Source organism: Oncorhynchus mykiss, chromosome 20 (assembly GCF_057628025.1).
Source record: "Oncorhynchus mykiss isolate SJ-2025 chromosome 20, ASM5762802v1, whole genome shotgun sequence".
Taxonomy (NCBI): Eukaryota; Metazoa; Chordata; class Actinopteri; order Salmoniformes; family Salmonidae; genus Oncorhynchus; species Oncorhynchus mykiss.
The window spans coordinates 9,071,583-9,096,524 of NC_143041.1; the positions used below are offsets into that span (position 1 = coordinate 9,071,583).

At 43.5% G+C, this 24,942-nt stretch overlaps 3 protein-coding genes across 7 annotated transcripts; 1 reads left to right on the forward strand and 2 right to left on the reverse strand.

Annotated features, from left to right (window-relative positions):
- Nucleotides 1-1,376: 1,376 nt before the first annotated feature.
- LOC149974339 (parvalbumin-2-like) lies at nt 1,377-4,217 on the reverse strand. Its single transcript, XM_090212125.1, has 5 exons — nt 4,002-4,217; nt 3,055-3,125; nt 2,790-2,922; nt 1,876-1,985; nt 1,377-1,645 (listed from the first exon to the last, which is right to left on the reverse strand). The coding sequence occupies exons 2-5, from the start codon at nt 3,113-3,115 to the stop codon at nt 1,620-1,622; spliced, it is 330 nt and encodes a 109-aa protein (XP_090068251.1). The 5' UTR covers nt 3,116-3,125; nt 4,002-4,217; the 3' UTR covers nt 1,377-1,619.
- An 843-nt stretch (nt 4,218-5,060) lies between these two features.
- LOC110499196 (parvalbumin, thymic) lies at nt 5,061-7,513 on the reverse strand. Its single transcript, XM_021576166.3, has 4 exons — nt 6,861-7,513; nt 6,486-6,618; nt 5,715-5,824; nt 5,061-5,302 (listed from the first exon to the last, which is right to left on the reverse strand). Exons 1-4 carry the CDS (start codon nt 6,919-6,921, stop codon nt 5,274-5,276), a joined length of 333 nt encoding a protein of 110 aa, XP_021431841.1. The 5' UTR covers nt 6,922-7,513; the 3' UTR covers nt 5,061-5,273.
- A 952-nt stretch (nt 7,514-8,465) lies between these two features.
- Nucleotides 8,466-24,753, forward strand: LOC149974340 (serine/threonine-protein kinase LMTK2-like). Of its 5 annotated transcripts, none has more exons than XM_090212128.1 (7): nt 8,519-8,668; nt 20,077-20,146; nt 20,325-20,444; nt 21,895-22,075; nt 22,175-22,361; nt 22,454-22,687; nt 24,244-24,753. In XM_090212128.1, the coding sequence occupies exons 3-6, from the start codon at nt 20,359-20,361 to the stop codon at nt 22,684-22,686; spliced, it is 687 nt and encodes a 228-aa protein (XP_090068254.1). In that variant the 5' UTR covers nt 8,519-8,668; nt 20,077-20,146; nt 20,325-20,358; the 3' UTR covers nt 22,687; nt 24,244-24,753. The 5 variants fall into 5 exon arrangements, with proteins under 5 accessions (XP_090068257.1, XP_090068254.1, XP_090068258.1 ...); XM_090212129.1 differs by lacking the exon at nt 8,519-8,668 and adding an exon at nt 18,225-19,853; XM_090212130.1 differs by lacking the exon at nt 8,519-8,668 and adding an exon at nt 18,226-19,565.
- Nucleotides 24,754-24,942: the final 189 nt, after the last annotated feature.

Genomic DNA, 24,942 nt, shown 5'->3' on the forward strand with positions numbered 1-24,942 from the left:
CTGATAAAAAGTAGTACGCTATAGAAAGAATAGGGCGCCATTTGGCATGTATGCTATGTGTTTCATACTACGGCAGGTGGCACTGTTGAGGTGGCACTTGTTACTTTTGATTGAGAAGGCCAGCTGGATAAACTATGGAATGCAGTTGGTTGCCATTCTTTTTCTATGATTGTGTAGAGACTATCCAAACCTTTGTGTGTGTACTGGCCATAGTAGTAGTGGCCATTTAAATAGATTTAGCGATGGCAACCTCATCAGTTTATATTTTATGGTACATAAATCAACAGGTCTAGAATTACATGGGAAAATGCTAATTACATAGAAATAGCATATTCAATACGTTTTATCAGTCAGTCACTCCTTTCCCCATCCTTGATCCTCAGGTGCCGTTTGGCTTGACCCCTAACCCCTGACCTTTACCCACAGATAGGTAGAGGAATCCATCTTGACACAAATAAGATTAAAGCGTTTCCCCCTTAAATCTTCTCCCTTAGATTATGTGCTTTTTTAAAAATCTATTCCTGCCATTATTTAACATGAGTGTTGTTGTTAGATGGATGTGTCAGAACAATGGACAACCCGTTATCAGCTGAAATTAGGAAGGAATCCAAGCTGATGTGGGACATTCTGATATTCTGACATTCCAAACTCCACTTAGAGGTGGTCCTTGGACTAAATCCCACCTTGTCATCAATAGCATATACAAATAATTAAATACATTTACTGTACATTCTACATGTAAACAAATATCTGCAAGTAAAAGTTCAGAGTGCAATTTGTTCACTTTTCCCTCCCTCGCGACATAAATAGAAATGGCCTTATTCTATGTCACCGAGTATGACATTTTCTCAGTCTGATAGCTGAGGGAGAGAAACTTGTTCATAAATGTGCCTCATTAACAAAAACGGTGTAACATGGGAGTTCTGAAACACTAGCCAAGAGCTGGCTGGGGGCCTTTGCAATGTGCTGGCTCTAACTGAACATATGCAAGAGATCTTCCAGCTGGCCAGCCCTCTGAAGAGCTGTCTCCAAGAGGCCCTGGCAGTATCTGTGTCTTTCTGAACCAGCTATAGGTGTGCCAGAGCTGAACATATATATGTCTCCTAGATGCAGTGCAAGTAGGTGGATCCTGTTTTAATTTTATGTGAACCGATATGTTCACATGATGTATCGCAGAGGTCACTATATACAGTTACTTCTCAGTACCCTGTGGAGGAATGCTGATGGGAATCCCGGTGTAGCTAGTGTGTGCTGCATCAGTCCTGTATACTCCAATATTTTAAATAAGCCTAACATTTTATTCCTTCTTAAGTGCTTCGAAGGACTTGCTCAACTGTGACACTCAATGTCAGATGAAAAACCATTAGAAACAAAAGTCGTTGTTAATCCAAATGAACATTTATTTCAATTTTCTAAAAGTGCAAAAGGTCTGGTGGTAAACTTTTGCACACCGGCTGACGCAGTTAAAAAACATAACAGTCAACACGCTTTGGGAGTGTGGGGTGACATTCATAAATAAAATGAATATAAAAAAGATGCAGTATTTGACAGGCAGCAAGCCAGGACAACCTCAGCAGCAGACTTGTGGTTCTATGAAAACCGAGCCAATAATAGATGACTTATACCTTCACCAAGGTGGTGAACTCTGTGGAAACAAGGAAGAAACAACAACAGTTATTGCAAGACAGGTCATGATGAGGACTTGGGAAAAAAATGATTCTCATAAAATCCTCATTTCCTTCATGTCATGGCATTTAAAGGTAGTTAGTTACACGTTACTAAAAATTGTTTGTTGTTACAGTTACTTGGCCAACTGGATAGGGTCAAGTACATAGTTGCTTGTTTGATAGAAATGTGTAAAAGTGATTTGATTACCATCAACTCCAATCATGCCATCACCATCAGCATCTCCTGCTGCAAGGAAGACCTTGGTCTCTTTATCTGTCAGAGCTCTGGCACCAGCAGAGAAGGTCTGGAGGAACAGCCTGGAGAGAGAGGAGCACCTTAGAGACCGCTGCCCTATGTACATAGTCATCAATCACTGGTTACTTTAATCATGTTTACATACTGTTTTACCCACTTTATATGTATACCCTGTATTGTAGTCATAGATCATCCTATATAACTACTGCTGAACACACCTTTTATATTCATATATTGTCCATACTGTTTATACACCATCATATACATATATATATATATATATATATATATATATATATATATATATATATATATATATATATATATATATATATATATATATATTCCAGTCTCTGACATTGCTCATTCCCATATTTCTTAATTTCTTTATTTTTATTGTTTTTTGTGTGTAATGTTTTGTATTGTTAGGTATATCGCACTGTTGGAGCTAGAAACATAAGCATTTCACTGCAGCTGAGGTAACATCTGCAAAATATGTGCACGCTACCAATGAAATGTGATTTGAGTTGAAGGGTGTGTTTAAGTATCCCTATGCGATCAAATTGAAATGAGACTTGGTGAGGGGAGATCAAGGAATAGTGAAGATATGCACTGGCATTCATTTCAGTTTCATGGGTGGTGTTGCGTTGTCATGTACAGTAAGTTAGCTTTTGGCAAATGAATCAACAGAATGAGTTGCCTTATACGGTATAGTAAGTTAGCTTTTGGCAAATTAATCAACTGGGCTGCGTCTTCGGCGCCCGGGAAACAGTGGGTTAACTGCCTTCCTCAGGAATAAGTGGCCTTGTATAATACAGTAAGTTAGCTTTTGACAACGGAATCAACTGGATCAGTGTGAGACTTACTTGAGCTCATCCTCCTCAATGAAGCCACTCTTGTCCTGGTCAACAAAGTAGAAGGCTTTCTTCAAATCCTCAGTAGACTTGCCAGCCAGGCCAACCTTGGCGAAGAACTCCTTGTGGTTGAAGGAGTCAGCAGCTGTGAGGGATAAACACCGTGGTAATTTCAACATCACTGTCTGGCCTGCTCATGGATGATTAAACATGGTCAATATGGGCCCTTTCACTTTAACTGACATTGATTGTCATAAATCAATTAAGTATAGCACACCTGCGCAATGCTGGAGGGCAGCAGCGATATCCTCGTCCTTAAGCATTCCCTTGAAAGCCATTTTTTCGATTCTGAGAAGTGGGGAGAGAGAAAGCAAGAGAAGAGAAAAAGAGAGAGAGAGACATTTTCAAGTCATGAACATGAATATTCAACAGAAAATACTTGGGCCCACTAACCTTTTGACTCTGAAAACCACATCTATTGTCAAGAAAACTGTCTCAGGCATATATATATTTATGTAGATTGACCTTTTCCCAAATGTTCTTTCATTAATTTACTAATTGTTTAATGAATTAATGGATTTAAATGGATAATAAATAGCATTAGTACTGTGTTATCTGTAGCCTACAGGTTTACATTCCAAACGTAGCTCATCTGTGCTCAAAGGCAGAGTGCCTCAACGCAAGAAACTACAGTAGGCCAAAGCCCATACAGTGGTATGCTGTGACCCATGTCCTTTAGGTCTGCTAGACCTGTTTATCAGATCATCTCTTTCATCTATTTCTACCAGCTCTGGAGTCTGTTTCTATTCTGTCTCTCAACCATTCACACAGAAAGATTCACATAGGACTTTCACTGTCATGAAGGTCCATGGCAATTTAGATGGAGAAGAAGCATTGGTGAAGAAAGACACATTGAGTAAGACATGTCTGCCAGTGACAGTAAGTATCATTCAGAGTGGTCCTCGAACTGACATTCCTCGTGCGCCAAAACCATGGCATAAGTCCTCCATCTCTCAGGTAAGAAGCGCTTTAAGTCCAATTTTTTTTGCTTTATTTAAACTCCAATTCCAAACGCACTCCAGATAGAAACGTTTCCCTCTTCATTTTTTATTGAATGTATTCCGTGGAGGCAGTAAAGAAAAAATCTTTGCATGTTGCTGATGCTGAAAACCATTGGTGGTCTGTAGCCTAAATTAGAGCATCAGTCCGGTTGAGGGAACTCACCTTTGGAGGATTAGTGGATTAGTGGCGAGGAGGCTGCTGTATCTCAGTGTAGGGCTGGATGAAGCAATACTCCCCTAGCTCCCACATTATATACCCTCGCCCTTCAAGGTGTAACGCACACCGTATGCTTAGGGTTCCTTTTGGAAAAATGTGTCTAGTAGTCAAATTGTACTATTTTTATCCTTTCAACTAGGGATATGCATGCAGTCCTGGGGTGAAATGCAAGAGGGGCATTTTGGGCTTCGAGCTGATCTTCTCATTCGGCTGTATGTTGGAGATAAAATGCCTGCAATGCGTTTTTTTTAATATGACCCATTATCTGCAATCATGGCAATGTGGCACTTGGTGACCTCAGTGTGTTTCTGAAAATGTATAGAGCAAGTGTGAGATGATAAACAGACATGAACAATTTAGTATCCATCAAATCAGATCATTTTGTTTTGTATGATTTATATAAAAATCAAACTGTTTAACTATCTGTACAATATAGTTTTAATCATTAAAAAAATGTATAAGCTTAATGTCAATTTATATATTCATATGATGTAGGTCTAGATTTTCTACTTCATTATTATTTGACATAGATTCATCATTCTTATGCTGGAAGACATTGTGCTTGTCATATTTGTAAACAATAAAATCACCTCCATACTAGCAGAGTCTCATTTTAAACACGTTAAAAGTTGTTGTTGTTGATAGAAACATAGACATTATCTTCTTGACAGTTAAAAGGTTCCCAAGTTATCAGTTTATAGCAAGAAACCTAATCCCTTGTCTGCCTTCCATATATACTGTATATGAATAATCATGAGAAGAAACTGACTTCGTTTGGATGATGTACTGCAGTTGGATACACATGAGAGGAATATAGACTTGTGTTGACTTGACTCTTTACCCTGGGCCACATGCTCATATTCATGCAAGGAGCAGCCTGTCAAGGACATGACTAGGATACATCACATACTGTCATGTGAAACAGGTGCTACAATATTTATGATCAAAGCCATATATACTGTATTTATAAACTTTACATCAGAGAAAGACAGCTGCAGGCGAGGCAAGTGTTAAGCCAAAGACTGTTTATTTGTATTGGTTTACAATATCATATTTTCCTTAGTCCAAACTAGCATACAGCATATTTCACTACTTGTACTGACAGACAGAGGCTGGACCAATCCAAGAAGGCACTGAGCAGATTCACACAGACCATGTACTGCTTGTCTTCAAACTACAAGATTGTCAAAAATAAACATCTTCTTTATCTTCCTCTCTTTATGAAGACATGACAAGGTTGGAGAACTCTGAAAGAGAGACACAAACTGTTTTCAATGTGTTCATTCTTAATGTTCAATATGCAGAATATACAGATTTAATTACTGTCTAACTACATTTCCAAACTGGGTTTCTCATCCAGTGATCCTTAAACTGCCATTAGAATCATAAATGCTAACAGCCGACCCAGGCTACCGCAGGTTAGGTGTTTTTCGTCATGGTTCTTGTTCTGGAGAGTGGTCAATAGCTGGCAGTTATAAAATCAGATTTTTAACCAAACCTTAAACTTAACCATAACCTTAACCACACTGATAACCCTAATACAATTTAGCCAATTTGACTTTGCAGCTGGCCTATCTAAGGCAAAATGTCTCAGTTCTGCCTCCAGGACAAGACTCATGACAATAAACAACAACCTGCCTGATGGCCTAGTAACCCTACCGTCCCAGCCTATCTTTCCGTCCCCGTCCTTGTCCCCAGCTAGGAGAAAGGCTCTGGTCTCAGCCGCTGTCAGGGGACGAGCCCCCTTGGAGAAGTTCTGGAGGAAAAGCCTAACACGCACACACACGCACACACACACACACACACACACACACACACACACACACACACACACACACACACACACACACACACGTACACACACACGCACACACGCGCACACACGCACACGCACACACGCACACACGCACGCGCACACACACACGCACACACACACACGCACACACACGCACACACACGCACACACACACACACACACGTGCACATACACACACACGCGCACACACACGTGCACTCACACACACGCGCACACACGCACACGCACACACACACACACACACACACGCGCGCGCACACACACGTACACACACACGCACACACGCGCACACACGCACACGCACACACGCACACACGCACGCACACACACACACGCACACACACACACGCACACACACGCACACACACGCACACACACGCACACACACACACAAAACACAAAAAGTAGCATTACATACGGTACACTGTACAGTTGAAGTTTTGTGTGTTTGGTTGTATCCATCTAACTCTAAAGGATCTTAAGTCCTTGTATTAGGCTACTTCTTTTGAGAAACAAAATAAAATAACAATATTTGTATCTGCCTAGTATCTGCTGCTACTTTGATCATGGGATCAAGTTCCCTAGAAGACGTGTGTGTTATATTGAGACTCAACTGTAGCTCGTCCTGTTCGATGTAGCCACTCTTGTCCTGGTCCAGGATCATGAAGATCTTCTCAATCTCAGGGGGAGACTTCTTGGACAAGCCCACCATCGCAAAAAACTTCTTGGGGCTGAAGGAGTCGTTTGCTAAGAGCAGAATGGACAGTGCATAACGACAAACGACCAAACAACCCGTTGATGATTGAAATGAATAGCTCATAACTTGCATTTCCAGTTTCTTTACGTAAACACATTTGTGAAGCCACAATCATAGAGAGAAAAATAAACGGCATTTATGAGTCCCTATGGGCAATCCAACACACCTACTGTAATATTCCACATACCATTAAGTTACAGTAGAGGTCAAAAGTGCAAACATACATTCATACCTCTGCAAGCATTGATCGCTGAAGTAATATCTGACGCAGCAAGGAAGTCTGTGAGAGCCATACTGAAACTGTAGCGAGATCGTGATGAAACGTAGCAGCTTGTGGTTCTATCCTAACTGATGGTGAGGTAGAAAGCTACTGGTAAGAGCGATCTTATGATGCCATGGTGTCAGAAACCACCAGCGTTTCCCTGCCAAACACAGCTGTCTTTTGGGCCCACTTGACGTTCAACGGGCGTGGATGTCACGGCGTCACTATGACAAAGCTTTTGTTTCGCACTTAATTAAGAGACAAACTGAAAGTGGCCCTTCTGGTGAACAGAAAGCCATTCTTACTAGCTTTCCCCCATATAGTGGAAAAAGTACAGATTGAACCCTTTAAGCCTGAATATGAGATTTGTTTGAAACAGCCAGCGACAGTGATACATGATCAGAAGTGTTGATCTGTCTTTGTATTCATGAGATTTAGTCATTTTCCTTTCGGACATGCTGGGAAAAGGCTTCAGGAACAGATAAGAGGACAAGAAAACAGACGACATGCTATATTTGGTTGGCCAGATATCGCCTGGCTTGCCTGCTCTTCTCTCTCCCTCTCCTCCTGTCTTCCTCCACTGTCATTGCTCATCTCCCTCCTCTCTGCCCTCTCCCTTCTCTAAGTTTCTGGTTGCTTCCTCCCTGTGTTACAGAGCTGTCTCTCTGGCACATGATCCCCCAGGCTTAGCTATAAACATCCTGTTATTCGGAGGCTCAGTCACGTTTGGGCTTCCCCTGAGATGGGGGTAGGCTCACTATCGTCACGGGTAGTGGTAAATCACTTACCAGGGACTTTGTTTTATGAGAATATTAGGTTTTGATTCTGCAAATCTCCAGTGTCAGTACTGCTGTACATGTTATGTCTTTGCAGTGGGGCAGACACAGCTGTTGGTGCCTGATAGAGGTTGAGGAAGTGTTAACGACGGATGAATGCTGAAGAGCCACCTCCCTGCGAGGCTGTTTTACTGAACAGCCACCTGCTGGAGTATTCACACATTCCCAGGTGGCCATGCTCTACTGTAGCCTATTAGGTACAGTAACTGGATAATGGCCGTTGGCTTGGAAACAGTACAGTGTAATGTTTCCTGCTGGTTCGACAGCGACTAGCTTTGGAGAGAAATATAACGATAAAGAGCTTGAACTGACCGTGACACATTTACCCTTACATGAAATTTTGGGGAATGATGATTGACAGTATCCCCACTATCCCTAATAATACATCTACTTCATTGCTCACATGTGGGGGTCATTACTGATATCTGCCCCGGGCCCTCTCTGCAGCGATCTGTGTCACTGTGGGCCTGCTACTGAGCACGTGCAAGCCTATGGCTGGAGTTGTAGAGCTCCTCTGAGCACCAATGACGTGAGCCGGTTTCCTCAGGATAGACGACAGCAGGCCTCTCAGCCAGGGGAGTTGAAAAACGACAAAAACATCCTCTCCCTCCATACCTGCCCCCGGCCATGGCCTTGTCCCCTTCCATGCTCCGATGCTTGTTTGCAGGAAGGCCAGGTTTCCTGTGTGATGGAGGAGAGGGGGATGGGGGGGATGAGGGAGAGGGGAAGAGGGATGGGTGGTAGGGCTTCTACACGTAGAGACTGTACAGATTGACTTTATGTTTTAGCTGTGTGTGGATGTTGGCGTTCTATGTAGTTTCCTGTGCAGGTGAAGCTTGTTGATATCCACGAAGACAATACACAGTAGTTGTGGAGGTGGGGGAGGAAAGACAATGGAACTAAGAAGCAGAGCAGCCTTCTTCTACATGGAGAACCATAGTGGTAAGTAGGAGGAAAATGATATATTTTGGGGATTGGGATTTTGTGTTTGTCATTGTAGTCCTGTTTTGCGTTGTGCTGGTTGATAGAGCTTACTGTATCCACTTTGCCAGATATGATGTCATGTTGAGACCTGACAAGACTGAATTGTTTGGGTTTGTAAAATGTCTTGTTGATCTATCAAAAGGGGATTATAAATTGGTTAGTTCGAGCCCTGAATGCTGGTTTGCTGACAGCCGTGGTATATCAGACCGTATACCACGGGTACAACAAAACGTTTCTTTTAACTATTCTAAGTATGTTGGTAACCAGTTCATATTAGCAATAAGGCACCTCGGGGGGTTTGTGATATATTGTCAATATACCACGTCTAAGAGCTGTGTCCAGGCACTCTGCGTTGCATCATGCCGAAGAACATCCCGTAGCTGTGGTGTCTATATACCACACCCCCTCGGGCCTTATTGATTAATTATGTTATGGGGAAAAAATGTCTATTCAATTATTTAGTGTAAAGACTTGTCTATGTATCCTCCAGGGGGATCTGCACTCCATCATTAGAGCTGAGTCTAACTGCTAACTATGGAAACACTAAAACACATCAGTGGAAAGTAAAGCACACGTACAGGTGTACTATCTTAATTTGACCAGTTTCTCAAAGCAGAAAAAGAATCCAGCAGCAACAGGAAATGTTAGTTATTATTTGAAAATGTTTGTAGGGGTCGATCAATTTTTTATTAGGGTAAATCAAGTCTGACATTTTAAAGTGGAAATTACGAACTTCAGAAGCCTTTTAAAACCTTGAATACACAATATTTTGCACTTCCTGCTCAGCGGGAAAATTTGCTGTGACAACAGATGAATCAAACAGAGTGATAGTAAACACATTAGCCTCCTGAGGGATCTCTCCCAGATCCCTGGACCATGATTACCACATCGTTTATTTTTCATATTTTAGCCCTTTTTCTCCCCACGACCCTGCCAAGCACGACCCCACGACCATGCCAAGCTGCGCTGCTTCTTGACACACTGCTCGCTTAACCCGGAAGCCAGCCGCACCAATGTGTCGGAGGAAACACCGCCCAACTGGCGACCGTGTCAGCGTGCATGAGCCCGGCTCGCCACAGGAGTCGCTATAGGACAAGGACATCCGGCCAGCCAAACCCTCCCCTTACCCAGACGATGCTGGGCCAATTGTACGCCGCCTCATGGTCTCCCGGTCACAGCCGGCTGTGACACAGCCTGGGATCAAACCTGGATCTGTAGGGCCTTAGAACACCCCACCACATTGTTGCCTGGCTGGGATTGATTGGTGCTATTTTGGTGTGGTGAGAGCTGAGTCATTTTGGCATAGCTGACAGACATGGGGACGGTCTCTCAGCTGCCAAGCCAACCAGCCGGTGGCAGTGTTCTCTTCTCACTCCCAGAGTAAGAGGAGAGAGAGAGAGCCTGCTGACCTGCTGGGTTTGGACTTTTTGCTTGCTTTCTTTATCTGGCTTTTTCTCCGTTGGTCGCACTGCATCGAGCTAAATGAAGTGCATCTTAAGTATCTGAAAGACAACCAATCCTGTTTTGACTTGGGTTTGTGCACATTTCAGGGTGAAGTCTGCTCAGGTCTGATTCTGTATGCTGTTTATGGACAACGTTTCTACCACTGATAAGGTCTTTGGGGAGTCACAGGGAGTATATCTGGGGCTCTGCTGCTGAGCTATTCAGCTTACTGTACTCCTCTCACACTCAGACACAGAGATCTGCAGCCCGGGCTCGCTCGCTCAGCCCACTAACTGGCTGCTATGAGTATGGGCTTTAGATCTACCTTCCATTGTAATCGGGTACTTACTGTGGACTGCATGTAGAGGTTTTTAATGTTTTAAACATTTGCACCCTCGAGAGGATAATGATACAGACATAAAGGGGGAGAGAGAGAGAGAGACAGATAGAGAGAGAGAGAGACTGCTTGAACATCCATCCTGGGGAAAGCGATTGCTCCTCTTCTTCCCTGGGCTCAGTTACATCTCTGTCTATTTCCATCGGACCAGCTGTGGTGGGGGACATACCGATACCGTTCTCAGATTCATCCCGACCCCCCCAATCCCATCACCCCACTTCTCCTCGCAAGGCCTCTCCCTCCTCAAGCGGTTTTATTTCACTCTCCTGACGCTTTGACATCAATCACTCAAGATTTAAGTGTGTGTGTGCGCGTGCATGCGTACATGCTTGTCTGTGTGTGCGTGCGTGCACGTGTGTGCGTGAGGGAGTGCGTGTTGATGGGAGCCCTGTAGTAACCCTATGCCACTTCTCGCAGCTATAAATCCTCAGCAACCAAAGGAAAACAAGACAGAGTGTTCTATCTGATCGCTGCTCACGTTCTGATCACTGCTCACGTTACTCCTTACTCCAACCTAACTTAATGCCAGGCTGGCTGAGTACCCTGTCCCCTCCACAACAACAACCTAAGGACCTTCCCTCACACTCATTCTGCAGTCTACACGTGAGCCAAGGGTAGGCTACTCACTGGGTTTGGGAGGATAAACACAACATAACATAGTTTTGTCCAGGGATGAAAATGACCAGACATTTATAGGAGTAATATTATGTGGAGGAAGTTATCAGGTGGGTTGAGTAAATAAGCAAATAGAATGAACGTGCACACTGTCACGTGTTCCCAATGAACGTTATTAAATGGACAACGTTTCAACCAACGCTCAGTCCCAGTTAAAGACCCCCTTTGGCTGCGATCCAGGCTTAGTTGAATCAGGTATGATTGCGTTGGCACAAAAGCATGTACCATGTGTGGCTCCCAAGTCCTGAGGACCGGGATTGAACAGCCCTGGGTTAGAGGGGACATTTGGCCAGTTGTATCTCAGGGGGCTGGAGAGAGACTTCCCCACACACATCACCCTCTGCTGGTGTGATTTCACCAGGCCATTAAATAGGCCTGTGTTAGCTAGTCTACTGTAACTCCCTGAGATGCTCATTAAGCCATTGTATGTCAGGTTTCCCTTCTACACCCACATCAGCAGGTGCAGTGCTCTTTTTCTCTCCGTTTCTCTTCATTTCTCTTTCTCTCGCTTGCTCTCTCCCCCCCTCTCACTTTTTTTTATCCTTTCTCTCCCTCTTTCCTGACTCTCTCGCTTCCCCTCCACCCTTCTGTTCTAAGGAGTGTTAGAAAATGGTTGGTCTTTCTCTTGTGTTACTTTCTGGATAGGATAGGGGCCGTGGGGTGGAATGTAATGTACACTTCTCAAGCTTCAGGACCCCCTTAAAGAGTTAAGAGATTTGGCTTAGACAGGTTTGTTCAAATCAACAGGGATCTTTGCTTCCACCATCCTGCACTGTGCTGTAGCTTATTTCACGTACGGGTTTAAATTCAAACTTGCCTTTTAATCCCTGTGCTTTAGCCATTGGCTACCATCGGTCAGCACAAAAATGTAAAGAATTCATGTCACTCTGGTATAAAGGATTTGGAGACAGGCGCAGGAATACATCTGGGTTTTTAATACACCCAAAACAAACATGTGCAGTAACACTGGGATGTACCCAAACAAAAGAGTGAGGTCAAACCTCGTAGAACGACACGGGACGAGACCCGTAATACACAAAACACGCAGCACAGACAAGGCATAGGTACTCACATGACCAACGGACATGGGGAATATAATGGACAGCCCAATGGGAAACAAAGGGCACATTTGTACAAATACAATCAGTGAGGAATTGGAGCCAGGTGTGCGTAATGACACAGTTCAGTGATGCCTCGAAGGCCGGTGACGTTTGACCTCCGGAACTGGTAAACAGAATGAGCAGCAGTACCGGGGGGATCCGTGACAATGCAGCTAGCCAGCGACTCTATTTAAAGAGTGGGGATAGAAGCAGCAAACCAGAAGGGAAAAAAATGGTTGATATGAATTAAACTGCAATTATTTTAATCATAAGTAAGTTCACCTGTAACAAGTGTCATGTAAGCTATTTATTAAATGTGAAAATCTATTTTGGCATATGTAGCCTATACCCTTCACCGTTCGTCTCTCTCTGTCCCTCTATCTTCTGTTTCCTGTCTGTTTTTAATTCGTAACCAGGGAAACCCTGACTCATTACATTTTGGACCGATATATAGTTGCACCATGCAACTGGAGTAGTACCCCCCCCCCCCCCCCCCCCCAAGCTGTAATAGGGCCATTCTGATGCCAGTTGGCTTAGAGCATGAGTGACAGTCTCTCTCTGTCCGGTGGTGGGTGAGTGAAGGGTGGGGTTCCCCAGCACCCCTTGGAGGAGGTTGGGATGGGGCGAGGGTGTGAAGGATAGGAGGAGCACAGAGCAGAGCTGAGGGTTTAAATTAGAACATCGCTGGCCAGTCCTCAGAAACCAAGAAAACAATTTCATGTAATATAGCTCTCCAGTTAGGGAATGTGCTTACCAATTTGTCAATCATTAGATTCTCAGGCTACTGTATGTACGCTGTGTCCTCTCCCTCCAGACCAGCTGTCCCAGTGGGACTGTTTTAGTATCTGATAGTGGTTGCGGTTGAGTGTGGCTGGCTGAATGATCACTTTGCACCATCCAAGAGTTCTACAGCTGTCCATCTTGGATTATGATTGCGTGTGTGTGTGTGTGTGTGCAGGTCAGAGGTGACAGTCTAGCTTTTCAACACTTTCCCAACAGTTCTTTGCCTCTCAGCGTCGCAAGCAAATTTCTCAGCGATTGTGTGTTCTGCGGCTCAGTGCTAGCTTCATGTTATTGCTGAAATATCAGTTTGCTCTAAGCTGGTCTCCTGCTTCTGTTACAGTACTGTATGAGTTCATGTGTTCGTATGTGTACCTTTATATGGGGCCGTCACAGGCTTCAATGGGTTTCTTGTTATCACATTAGGATAGTTTCAGTTTACTTTCTACAGTCACTATGCTCACTTTTATAGACTCAAACAATGTTTTGAGTTTCACCGTGGTAACATATACTGTAACCATTTTAATGATTAATTTTTTAAAAGTGTAAAGTAAAATGAGGTTGTACAGATTGATGATGTAATGACAGGCCTAGGTGTGCCAATGCTTGTCTTGACTAGCCCTCACCCCCCTACACTCCCATCCACCTCCCTACCCACCTCCCAGCCCCCTACACATTTCGCGACCCCCAACACCCTACGAACCCGAACCCTCCAATCCCCCTCTTTCTCCCCAGAGACCAAACTAACAGTTCACAGTCCAGCCTAGTGTTGTGTTAACAGTCAATTAACTACCTACTAAACCCCTTCACAAACATTCTGCAGAGTAGGACAAATCAAGTCTGACATTTTAAAGTGGAAATTACCAACATTAGAAGCCTTTTTAAACCTTGTATACAAGATTGCATTTTACTACTGTGTAGGAAATTAAGATCCCACACCTGTATGTACCAAAAGTCCAGGGCAAATTAACCTTACAGTATAGATATAGACAATTATAGACAGTATAGATATAGACAGTATAGGTATAGACAGCTATATCTATAATTTGTGTTCCTGTTCAAGCTGGGTCATTTGATCTCCTAATCTCTTCTCCTCACCATGGTAACAACCCAGAACCCAGGCAGAGAGAGGCAGGTGGGAGAGCTGCCAGACTGACATGGCACTTTTATTTTTAAATCGGCATGACACAGCAGCAGAGCCACATCGTCTACGAGACATGCATGACCCTATAAGGTCTACTTCCATCCACTACACACACTGGCTGAGTGAGACGAGCTCTTCTGGAGGGAGTGGTTCTCTTCTCTGCCTCCTAGTGGTTGGACACTGTCATGACATGGGTTTATCTGCCTTCTATTGGTAGGATACTGTCACGACATGGGTTTATCTGCCTTCTATTGGTAGGATATTGTCACGACATGGGTTTTGGAGTTCACTGACTTACATTTACATTTTAGTCATCTTATCCAGAGCGACTCACAGGAGCAGTTAGGGTTAAGTGCCTTGCTCAAGGGCACGTCAACAGATTTTTGACCTAGTCGGCTCGGGGATAACCTTTCGGTTACTGACCCAACGCTCTTTACTGCCAGGCTACCTGCAGAACTGTGAGAACCTGACTTACTGTCAGTGGTTTGGGAAGGAGGTTCAAGTCTCAAGTTGTAATGTCACATGTACAAGTACAGTGAAATGCCTTTCTTGCAAGCTCTAAACCCAACAATGCAGTAATCAATTTCAATGTAGCACTAAAAATAATGAAAGGTAGAAAAAAAACACAAGAAATAAAAATAAGAAAAACAGGAGAAAGTAAGCAAGCATACTATATACAGGGTCAGTTCCAGTAGCATATTTACAATGTACAGGGATACTGGAGAGATAGAGGTAGATATGCATAGGGGTAAGGTGACGAGGCATCAGGATATATGATAAACAGAGTAGCAGCAGCGTATATGATGATTGTATGTCAGTTGGCTTAGGGGATTTTAGAAACTTAAAATAAGGGCTGTATTTTGTGTAGACTTACCCCGGTGTGACGTTTTCATAACCTTATAAATCTCTCTCGGACAAGGTGACTTTTATCAATATATTTGTCTCTATTTACTCTCAAAATGTTAATTAGCATCAAAGACATCATGCAAAACTACAAATCCCTGCATGTAAGGTCCGACGCTGGAGATGAGAAGCAGGTACAGAGAGTTGAACATTTCATGTGGAACAGACAGGTAACAGGACAGGACCAGCGTCAGAACCCGAGTAACAAAGACATGCGAACATCAAGGCTGAAGCAGGGAACAGAGCGGGGAACCAGACAGATATAGGGGAGGTAATGACAGAGGTGATTGAGTCCAGGTGAGTCCAATAATCGATGATGCGCGTGACGGGGGGAAGGCAGGTGCGCGTAATGATGGTGGCAGGAGTGCGTAATGCTGGGGAGGCTGGCGCCTTCGAGCGCCAGGGAGGGGGAGCGGGAGCAGGCGTGACAGCAAGCTCCTCCACGTCCTCTCTAGCTGACACCTTCGCTAACAGGTACTGTGTCAATTTAGAACTTGCACAAGGCAGTTCACAAAATTGTCCATTTCAAGAAATGTAACCAATTGATTCAATACTACATTTAGCTACCATTAGATAGTTAATCCAGAGATTCTTACCTTTGCCTCGATTCAGCAGTCTCGTCCAGATCAAAATGACATTTGTAGTTCTTTATGATATCAAACATTAGCAGCTAATTAGCATTTCACTTTTGGGGGGTAAATATTGATAAAAGTCACCTTGTCCGAGAGAGATTTATAAGGTTATAAAAAAGTCACACCAGGGTAAGTCTACACAAAACACAGCCCCTATTTTAAGTTTCTAAAATCCTCTATGGGAAAAATGAACGGTGGAAAAATGATTGGAACCAATTCGCTGTTTGAACGCTAGGTTTTATGGTTATCATGACCCATACTGTGGTACTCTATTATGTGTAGGTTAGTGAGACAAAATCTCCATTGAATCCATTTTAAATTCATGCTGTAACACAACAAAATGTGGAATAGTGTGTGAATACTTTCTGAAGGCACTGTACTCACTGTATATGTGTTCAATTCTACTTCGTGTTTACTCCTATTTAGGAATGTGTTCAGGCTATCTACATTTAGACTTTATGTTGAGGGGTGGAGGTACCATTACAGGTTACTGTACAGTATACTGCAGTATAGAGTTCCTTACCCCAGTAAACCGTGTTCTGCCCGTACAGGGGAATGAACATGGATGAATAAATTAGGCTAAGTTGGCTCCACTCAATACTTGTTTAAGCACGCATGCAAGCGCACACAAAACACACACACACACACACACACACACACACACACACACACACACACACACACACACACACACACACACACACACACACACACACACACACACACACTTGAGGCACATACACACTTGATGCGTGCATACTTGCCCAAAATGGTAATACATTATTGGCATCAATCTTGCTTGTTCAGCCATGTCCAGGTCTCAACTGGGGAAGAGCAGGAGTACTGGTGTCAACAGAGGCTCATAAATACATTATCAGCTCTCTGAAATGTATCTTAGATTTATGTCATCATATTATAGGAACTCTTGTCAGCAAACGCTCTAAAGACCCAATAATCTGCTACTAAGATACTAAGATACTACTGGCATGACACAATAAGCTGACATGTTTACCACTTTGACTGTTGTTGTTTCAGTGTCTAGTTTCACCCTAACCCCCAAAACGGCAGAATGAGAAGTGAGACGCTATCCTCCGGGCGTGTCCAAATAAAGGCTGTAGGCAGGGCTGCTAGGGCCCTGGCTGGTGGAGAGCTCATTTCACAGGTTTACCCAGAGTGCAATGTTGCATGGTCTGGACGGTTAGAGAGCAGAGCGTCATGTGTCGCCCGCCTTGCTTGGGCGTCACTGCCACTGCTCAGAATAAGCCCAGTGCGCTCCAATTACCCTCCTCTCACGGATTGTTTGGTGTCACTTGTCGTCTGTTGGCTGGATATGATGATTCTGTGCCTCTGGTGTAAAAGGATAGTTACGCAGCCCCCCCCCCCCCCCACCCCGGCTTGCGAATGTGCGTGTGATACAACTAAATTGGTGTGGCAAACTCACAGCCAACCCAATCAGAAAAGAAAAGCGACCCCCCTCCCTCCCCATTTTCGGGTGGTGCTAGGCACGGGTAGATCTACTATCGGTACTCTCTGTCCCTGACTCCGCCCACTAGGGTCTGCACATGGACAAGTGTCCCAGGCCGTTGCATTGCATTGTGGGACTGGTGCATTGCATTTCTTTGGACTGTCATCAAGTGGCCATTAATGTTGAAGACCTGGGAAGAGGAGAGGTAGATATAGACTCGTTATTACCCTGGCTAGGGGTATTAATAGCAGGTGGGGCAGTGGAGAAGGGATATTCTATGCTTTGCCCCAGTTAGAAAAACAACAATAAATTAGGGAATGGAACAGCTATCCACCCACCCTATCCCTACAGTTGAAATCTGAGCAAAGATGGATGCCGCTTTCAATGTGGCCCATCAGAGTCAAAGATACTGTAATGAATGAATGAAGCGGATGACGTTGTAGATCTATGTCAAGAGGTAGCAGAACTATCTGATGCTGAGTAAATAGATTGAACACAGCGCAAATAGTTTAGACTACATTTGAACTTGTTTTTCAACCCTGGCCTATATCATATGCACATTGCTGCTAAGTTTGGTGGACCCAACAGAAGGACCAGGGTTTGCAGGCTAGGTGACATGATGCCTGGACTATACAGAAAGTGGGAGGGAGGAAGGGTGCAAGGGAGCAAGGGAGCAAGGGAGGGAGGGAGCAAGGGAGCAAGGGAGGGATTAAAGGAAAGAGGGGGGGGTGCCCCTTAAACACACAGGGGCCAGGGTGAAATGCAAGCACCTTCCTCCATTTGAGTTAACCACCATCTGTCTCTCTCTCTCCATCTCCTTTCCTCCACTCCTCTCTTCACTCCATCCTTTCCTTCTTTTTCAGACTCTGGACAGGGAGGACCTGAAAGACGAGTGTGCGCGTGTCTCCCTGGGAACAATATCCTGATGCTGCATGAGTGTATCAAGTGGAACTCCAGCATCAGTGATTTTGTTGCCAGGGGGAGGACAGTAGCAATCGGACCTTACAACTTGCCCTCCTTCAGAAACAGTGTGGGAAATATACTGTGAAAATTGATGAAGAATAATATTTTCAGTCAATTAATCCCTCCTTCCTTCCTTCTTTCAGGAGATAGTAGTAATTGAATGGAATCTGTACATAGGCGTGTTGTTGGACATTTATTATGTCACATCAAATAAATGTGAAACTTGCAAGATGTGTCAATGAGATATTTAAACAGTTATCACTAGCTGACCTCCTACCAGTACCTTTGAATGAACATTAGACAATGTCACTAGCCGGCTCCCACCCGGTATTGTACCCTACACCTTAGAGACAGCTGCCCTATGTACATAGTCATTGAACACGGGTCATTTTAATCATGTTTACATACTGTTTTACCCACTTTCTATGTATACCCTGTATTGTAGTCATGGATCATCCTATATAACTACTGCTGAACACACCTTTTATATTCACATACTGCCCATACTGTCTATACACACCATGCACATATATCCACTACCGGTCAAAAGTTTTAGAACACCTACTCATTCAAGGGTTTTTCTTTATTTTCACTATTTTATACATTGCAGAATAATAGTGAAGACATCAGAACTATAAAATAACACATAAGAGAATGCCAAGAGTGTGCAAAACTGTCATCAAGGCAAAGGGTGGCTATTTGAAGAATCTCAAATATATAATATATTTTGATTTGTTTAACACTTTTTTTGGTCACTACATGATTCCATATGTGTTATTTCATAGTTTTGATGTCTTCACTATTATTATACAATGTAGAAAATAGTGAAAATAAAGAAAAACCCTTGAATTAGTAGGTGTTCTAAAACTTTTGACCGGTAGTGTGTGTATTTATATTCAGGTCTCTGGTCAGGATGCTAATTTCCTGCAATTCCATCCATTATGCCATGGGATTTTGTTCTGTGTACTTAAATACTGTATTCTCAACATAGCTCATTCTAATATATCTACCGATATACATATCATTCTTAGTATATATTGTGTAAATGCATCTGGTGTAAATATGTACAGATTACACTTGGAATGCTGTTAATTAGATTCGATCTGACATTTCTTGACTTCGTGTAGTATTTTGTTATTTATTATTATTTGGTGTTTGCCATTTTACTGCAGTGTTAGTAGCTAGTAACATAAGCACTTCGCTCTGCTCAACTGTGTACGCGACCAATGACCTTTGATTTGTGTGTGACATGTCTTTGACATCGACTGTCTGCTATTATCAACAGAACCACTAGAGGGCAGTCCTGCCCGCATAGGCTTGTGATTGTATGCCGTGGTGAAAGTCCTAAAAATAGTAAGGGTCCTGAGGTTGCACAGCCTTCTTTCTTCCAAGCCCTCTTGCAAACTTTCAGTTTCTGATTTTGAGCCAAAATTGTCCAAGCATTTTGTCTGTAAAGCTTCAGGGAGTAGTCGGTGTGTGTGAGTACTGTCCTCTTACTGTCTCTCACTGAGGAGGATCTGTTACATTATTCATTTTATTTTATTAACCTTTATTTAAGTAGGCAACATTAGCCAGGCTTTTAATCGATTTGCCTGTCTTGCTCTGCTCCTGGTCAAGCCCATGGGACTGACTACTGTACACGTGAGCTCTTTGTCCTCTCCCCACTGTTCACCTCTATCTGACTTTGGTCTTCTCTCTCTCTCTCTCTCTCTCTCTCTCTCTCTCTCTCTCCTACTCTCTCTCTCTCTCTGTCTCTCTCTCGCTTTTCCTTTTTCTTATCTCTCTCGTCCTCATTTCTCTTTCACTGTCTCTCTTGCCTTTCTTCTTATTTCTCCTAATTTCCTATTGTATCTATTTTCTCCAGAGACTCGGTTCTGGATTACTGATCCGCTGATCTGACCATTTGCTGTAGAATGGGATCCTCAAACCACAAGGTACAGTAGTATTCTGACCTCCTCTCTCTTAAGTCAATTTTCTCTTGAAATTTGCATTGATAATGTAAGATAGGACCATGTGTCAGGAAGTTGCATCAGAACTTTGTACTGTTCTGTAGTTGAGGGCATCATGATGTAGCAACATGTAAAATGACATTTGTTTATCTTCACTTGACAGACTTAAGAGGCTGAGTTAGCTGTCCTGTCTTTGGATGGACCCTCATCTTATTGGCTACCCATTATTGGCCACCCGAATGGGTGTGGTCGTAGTGGAGAAAACTGATGAGAGCGACCAATGGTATGTTCCTGTAACTTTTACTACAGTGTCAATGGTTTTTGTCCATTGTTTTGCAGTTTGCATTGTCTTGTTAAATCTTCAGCTCATAATCCTCTTTATTTTATAGTACTCTCTCTCTTTGTGTGTGTTTGTGCGCAGTGGTGTCAGGTACTTAAGTAAAAAATACTTTAAAGTACTACTTAAATCGTTTTTTGGGGGTATCTGTAGTTTACTTTACTATTAAAAAAATACTACTTTCACTTTTACTTCACTACATTCCTAAAGAAAATAATGTACTTTTACTTCACTACGTTCCTAAAGAAAATAATGTACTTTTACTTCACTACGTTCCTAAAGAAAATAATGTACTTTTACTTCACTACGTTCCTAAAGAAAATAATGTACTTTTACTTCATACATTTTCCTAGAACCCAAAAGTCCTCGTTACATTTTGAATTATGATTTCTGAGTGTTTGAGTGAGCCCCTGTCCATTCGTAAAGAAAAAACATCTGGTTTGCTTAACATAAGCAATTTTAAATAATTTAGACTTTTAGTTTTGATACTTAAGTATATTTCTCAAGTAGTATTTTACTGGCTGACTTTCACTTTTACTTGAATAACTTTCTATTAAGGTATCTATACTTTTACTCAAGTTTGACAATTGGGTACTTTTTCCACCACTGTTCGTGCGAGTGCGTGCTTGTGTATTTGTGTCTGTGTGCGCATGTGTGTGTGTTTAAGCTGTGTCTTTTTTGTATGTAGGACATTGGTAGCGGATACACAGTGAGGTGCTAATCCAGGTGGTAAAGGAGACACAGATTACAGCCCTGTGTGTGTGTGTGTGTGTGTGTGTGTGTGTGTGTGTGTGTGTGTGTGTGTGTGTGTGTGTGTGTGTGTGTGTGTGTGTGTGTGTGTGTGTGTGTGTGTGTGTGTGTGTGTGTGCACGCATGCGTGTGAATGTGAGAGAGAGAGAGAGAGAGAGGGGGGAGGGGGCAAGAGCGTGTGTATGCATCTCCTGGGCTGTGTGTCTGCCTCTTGCGTTTGTTCGTCATAGCGCTCAGTGACTCAGCATCTCTTTTTCCTTGCCTGAGTCACTCATTTAACGGTTGCCCGGTGACCGCAGAACGGAAAAAGGTTCCTATTGCGTGCTCGCCTGCGAAGACAGCCACCAATATTTATTCAGGCCCTGCAGTGAGTGGCCAGGAGAAAATAATAGACATGCATTCTCCAATGATTGCCTGGGTGCCATGTCATTGTACGGAGAGGAGCCGCTTAGTAATGAGTTTTTGCACTTCCTGTTTTGGAAGGAGATATACTGTCGCTAGCGCTCTGGGGCACACAGTGTGAAAGGAGACGATGGATGTCTCAGTAGATGTTTATTTATTTGTATAAAATACCAAGTTGTATGTTGAAGAATAACATAAAATTAACTGCATTTTATGTGAAAGAATCATATTTTTCTCCATGCAGGTATGAAGACTTCCAGTGTTGGCTCTCCTCAGGTGAGAGGGGCCCCCAGTCCAGCCCTGTCACCCCCCACCGCAACCCTGTGACCCCTCAGCCCAGCCCTGTGTCATCAGAAGGGGACGAACCTGGACAAGGGAGGAAGGTGTCTTTCTTTGATGATGTCACTGTCTATGTGTTTGATCAGGTAACTGCATCTATCATACAGATAATTGGTATTTTACATCAGAGTCATGTTTTTATGCCTACAGTATCAACATCATTTCATTTTGAACACGCTCCATAGGAGAGTCCCACCAGGGAGCTACAAAGTCACTGGCCAGAGACCAACAGCAAAGAGACCAAGGGTCAATCTCCAATACCAATTTACAGACACACACCTGAGACCAATGATCTATCCCCAATCCCGCCCTGCAGCTATGTGAACCATCTACCTCACATGGCAACCTCAGGTGTCTGCTTAAAGGACAATGGTATGTCTTTATCTCTCTTTCCTGATGGTGATCTCTCTATCTGTCTGATGACATCTCTATCTGATGGTGGTTGTGTTTACGCTGCCCTACAGGTCATGGTTTAGAATGGGAGGATGACTTCTCCTTCTTGGACAGCTCCCTCAAAACCAAGATGGCCGATCACCATCTAATAATATCAGAATCCAGTATATTTTCCGCATCCCCCCACCAGCCCTCCACATCCTCACACCAGAGGTGGAGTTGTCCATCCACCCATGCCTGCTCACAGTTGAGACCTTCTAGTCTGGTCCTCACCCACGTCACTGATGCTGACCTGGAGCAGTAAGGCAAGTGGTTGGCTGCACACTTGTTTTTCTGTCACCCAGAGAGCCTTGGGCTCATGGAAAAAATGACTTATCCTCTCTCCCTCTCCCCCCCCCCCCCCCCCCTCATTTCTCTCCACTCCTCTCCCCAACCCTTATATGATTCATTATTTAATGGATTTCTAGCTGGAGAGTTTTTTCTCCTTCTCTCCAACAGTTCCAAACCACCTGTCGGTTGGTTACACTGATATCACAAAGCTCTGTGACAGTACATTGTCTGACTCAATAAGCCTGGGCCGTGTAGTAGCTAACAGCACAGCTGGCCACAGTGAAAGCAATAGATATCAGGTCTGTGGCTCTGGCTGGAGTTGAAAGCATGTTATCTTCTTCTCAGTCAACATAAAGGCCTATTGTTCAGCCCAGTCAACAGACGTCTACTTTTACTACTGTCTTATCAATGCCACCGGTCATGCTCTCGTGCCACATTCAGCCTCAGGCCAAACAAAAGTGAAAAGGCTATTCCATAGGTTTCTAAGTGACTTCATCAGTGACTTCATCATTACACAATGTAGTAAGTGGTGTAGTAAATGGATAATATTGATCTGTTTTTATTATTTTATAATAAGAAAAAGCAAGGTTTGTGTAGACTCTAAACAGAGAGGTGTGATGAAAAGGGAAAGACGAAGGGAAGGAGAGAAGGAAAGGAAGTGGAAGAGAAAGAGGGGGGAAAGAAAAGGAGAGGGCCCTTTATTTGTCTAGCTATTTCAAGGGGTGTCCTTGAGTCCATCTGTGGACGGCTCTATGGCCAGTATAGGTGGAGGACAAGACAGGATGGCACTCAACTCTGATCCGCATGTTCATGCTTGGATGTCGGCATCCGTGTGCCTGTGTGTGCGTGTGTTACAGTATTTGGTCCAGCTTGTAAGACCTGAGTTTGCTTGACTTATTTTAAAGTATACCCAGTAGTTATTAGTTATCAGAGCCCATGGGTAAGAGCCCAGAGCCCATGGGTAAGAGCCCAGAGCCCATGGGTAAGAGCCCAGAGCCCATGGGTGAAACTAAATACACATGGTTGTCCTGAGGAGAAACTGAACAAACGGAAATGTTCCGCAGAACCTGAAGTGTGGTTTGGTTGATTAGAAGAAACCTGGCAGGACCAGTACTAGTGTTCACACACACACACACACACACACACACACACCCACACACACAGACACACACACACACAGACACACACACACACACACACACACACACACACACACACACACACACACACACACACACACACACACACACACACACACACACACACACACACACACACACACACACACACACACACACACACACACACACACACACACACACACACACACACACACACACACACACACACACACACACACACACACCACACACACGCACACACACACATACATACTCAAGGACTTCACCGCTGCACATTTTGCTGCTGGGAGCTGCTCACCTGTGTCTGACATTCTCTTTAGATACCGGTAGAAATGTTTGTGGAACCATTACACTATATCATACAGAAGTCTGTCTTTCTTGTGTTTTAGCCCAGTATCCGCCTCTGGGGATGAGGAGATGGAGGCCTAACAGCGTGTTTGCTGAAGGAAGACAATGTGATGGAAGACAAATCTACAGATAAACAGAAGAACAGAAGAGCTCAACAGTGGGACCTTGCTGTTTCACCACTAGTAAACACTACACATACTCCCTTTACATTCTATGGACCTGACTAAGGGTCCAACTGCAGGGGTGATAAACCATCCCCACCAAGAGTCAGTTGTTTACCTTTCAGGGCTGTGGCTGTCTCCCAATAAGGATTAGCCTACGCAACGTGTTAACAATAACAGAGGGCTCTGATGATCAGAACATAGCAATGGTGACCTGATAATCCTACATTGAATAAATGGGTTCCAACAATGGGAATCTCTTGATTCACTCATCAAGTATTTGACAGCCTGCATATTTAAAATGTAAGAACATTTTCATCAGGCTTTTCATCAGCTAACTACTGTACTGATAAGAGCTTGATGTTGAAAATAAAACATTTCTACAGTCTTCATTTGATTTGTTTCCCCTTGCCTATCGTGAACGGTATCTCAGTGATAAGTAATACCATTCTGCAACAATAGGTCACACACACACTAAAAGTGACTTCAAAAATATATAAATGTGTTTTGATGAGCTACTTGGAGGGATTCAGACAATTAATGGGCGGGTGCAAGGAGTGGACTGATACATGTGGGAAG

Bases quoted from the DNA above. Each gene is read 5' to 3' on its own strand.
- LOC110499196 (XM_021576166.3), bottom strand. From the start codon at position 6,921: ATGGCTCTCACAGACTTCCTTGCTGCGTCAGATATTACTTCAGCGATC. The intron at 5,825-6,485 runs GTTGAGTCTCAA...TGTGCGTGTTAG, and splicing joins ATCGAACAGGACGAGCTACA to GCTTTTCCTCCAGAACTTCT. The intron at 5,303-5,714 runs GTAGGGTTACTA...TCTCTCTTTCAG, and splicing joins CGGAAAGATAGGCTGGGACG to AGTTCTCCAACCTTGTCATG.
- LOC149974340 (XM_090212128.1), top strand. From the start codon at position 20,359: ATGGACCCTCATCTTATTGGCTACCCATTATTGGCCACCCGAATGGGT. The intron at 20,445-21,894 runs GTATGTTCCTGT...TTCTCCATGCAG, and splicing joins ACTGATGAGAGCGACCAATG to GTATGAAGACTTCCAGTGTT. The intron at 22,362-22,453 runs GTATGTCTTTAT...GCTGCCCTACAG, and splicing joins TGTCTGCTTAAAGGACAATG to GTCATGGTTTAGAATGGGAG.
- LOC149974339 (XM_090212125.1), bottom strand. From the start codon at position 3,115: ATGGCTTTCAAGGGAATGCTTAAGGACGAGGATATCGCTGCTGCCCTC. The intron at 1,986-2,789 runs GTAAGTCTCACA...CTCTCTCTCCAG, and splicing joins ATTGAGGAGGATGAGCTCAA to GCTGTTCCTCCAGACCTTCT. The intron at 1,646-1,875 runs GTAATCAAATCA...TTGTTTCCACAG, and splicing joins TGGCATGATTGGAGTTGATG to AGTTCACCACCTTGGTGAAG.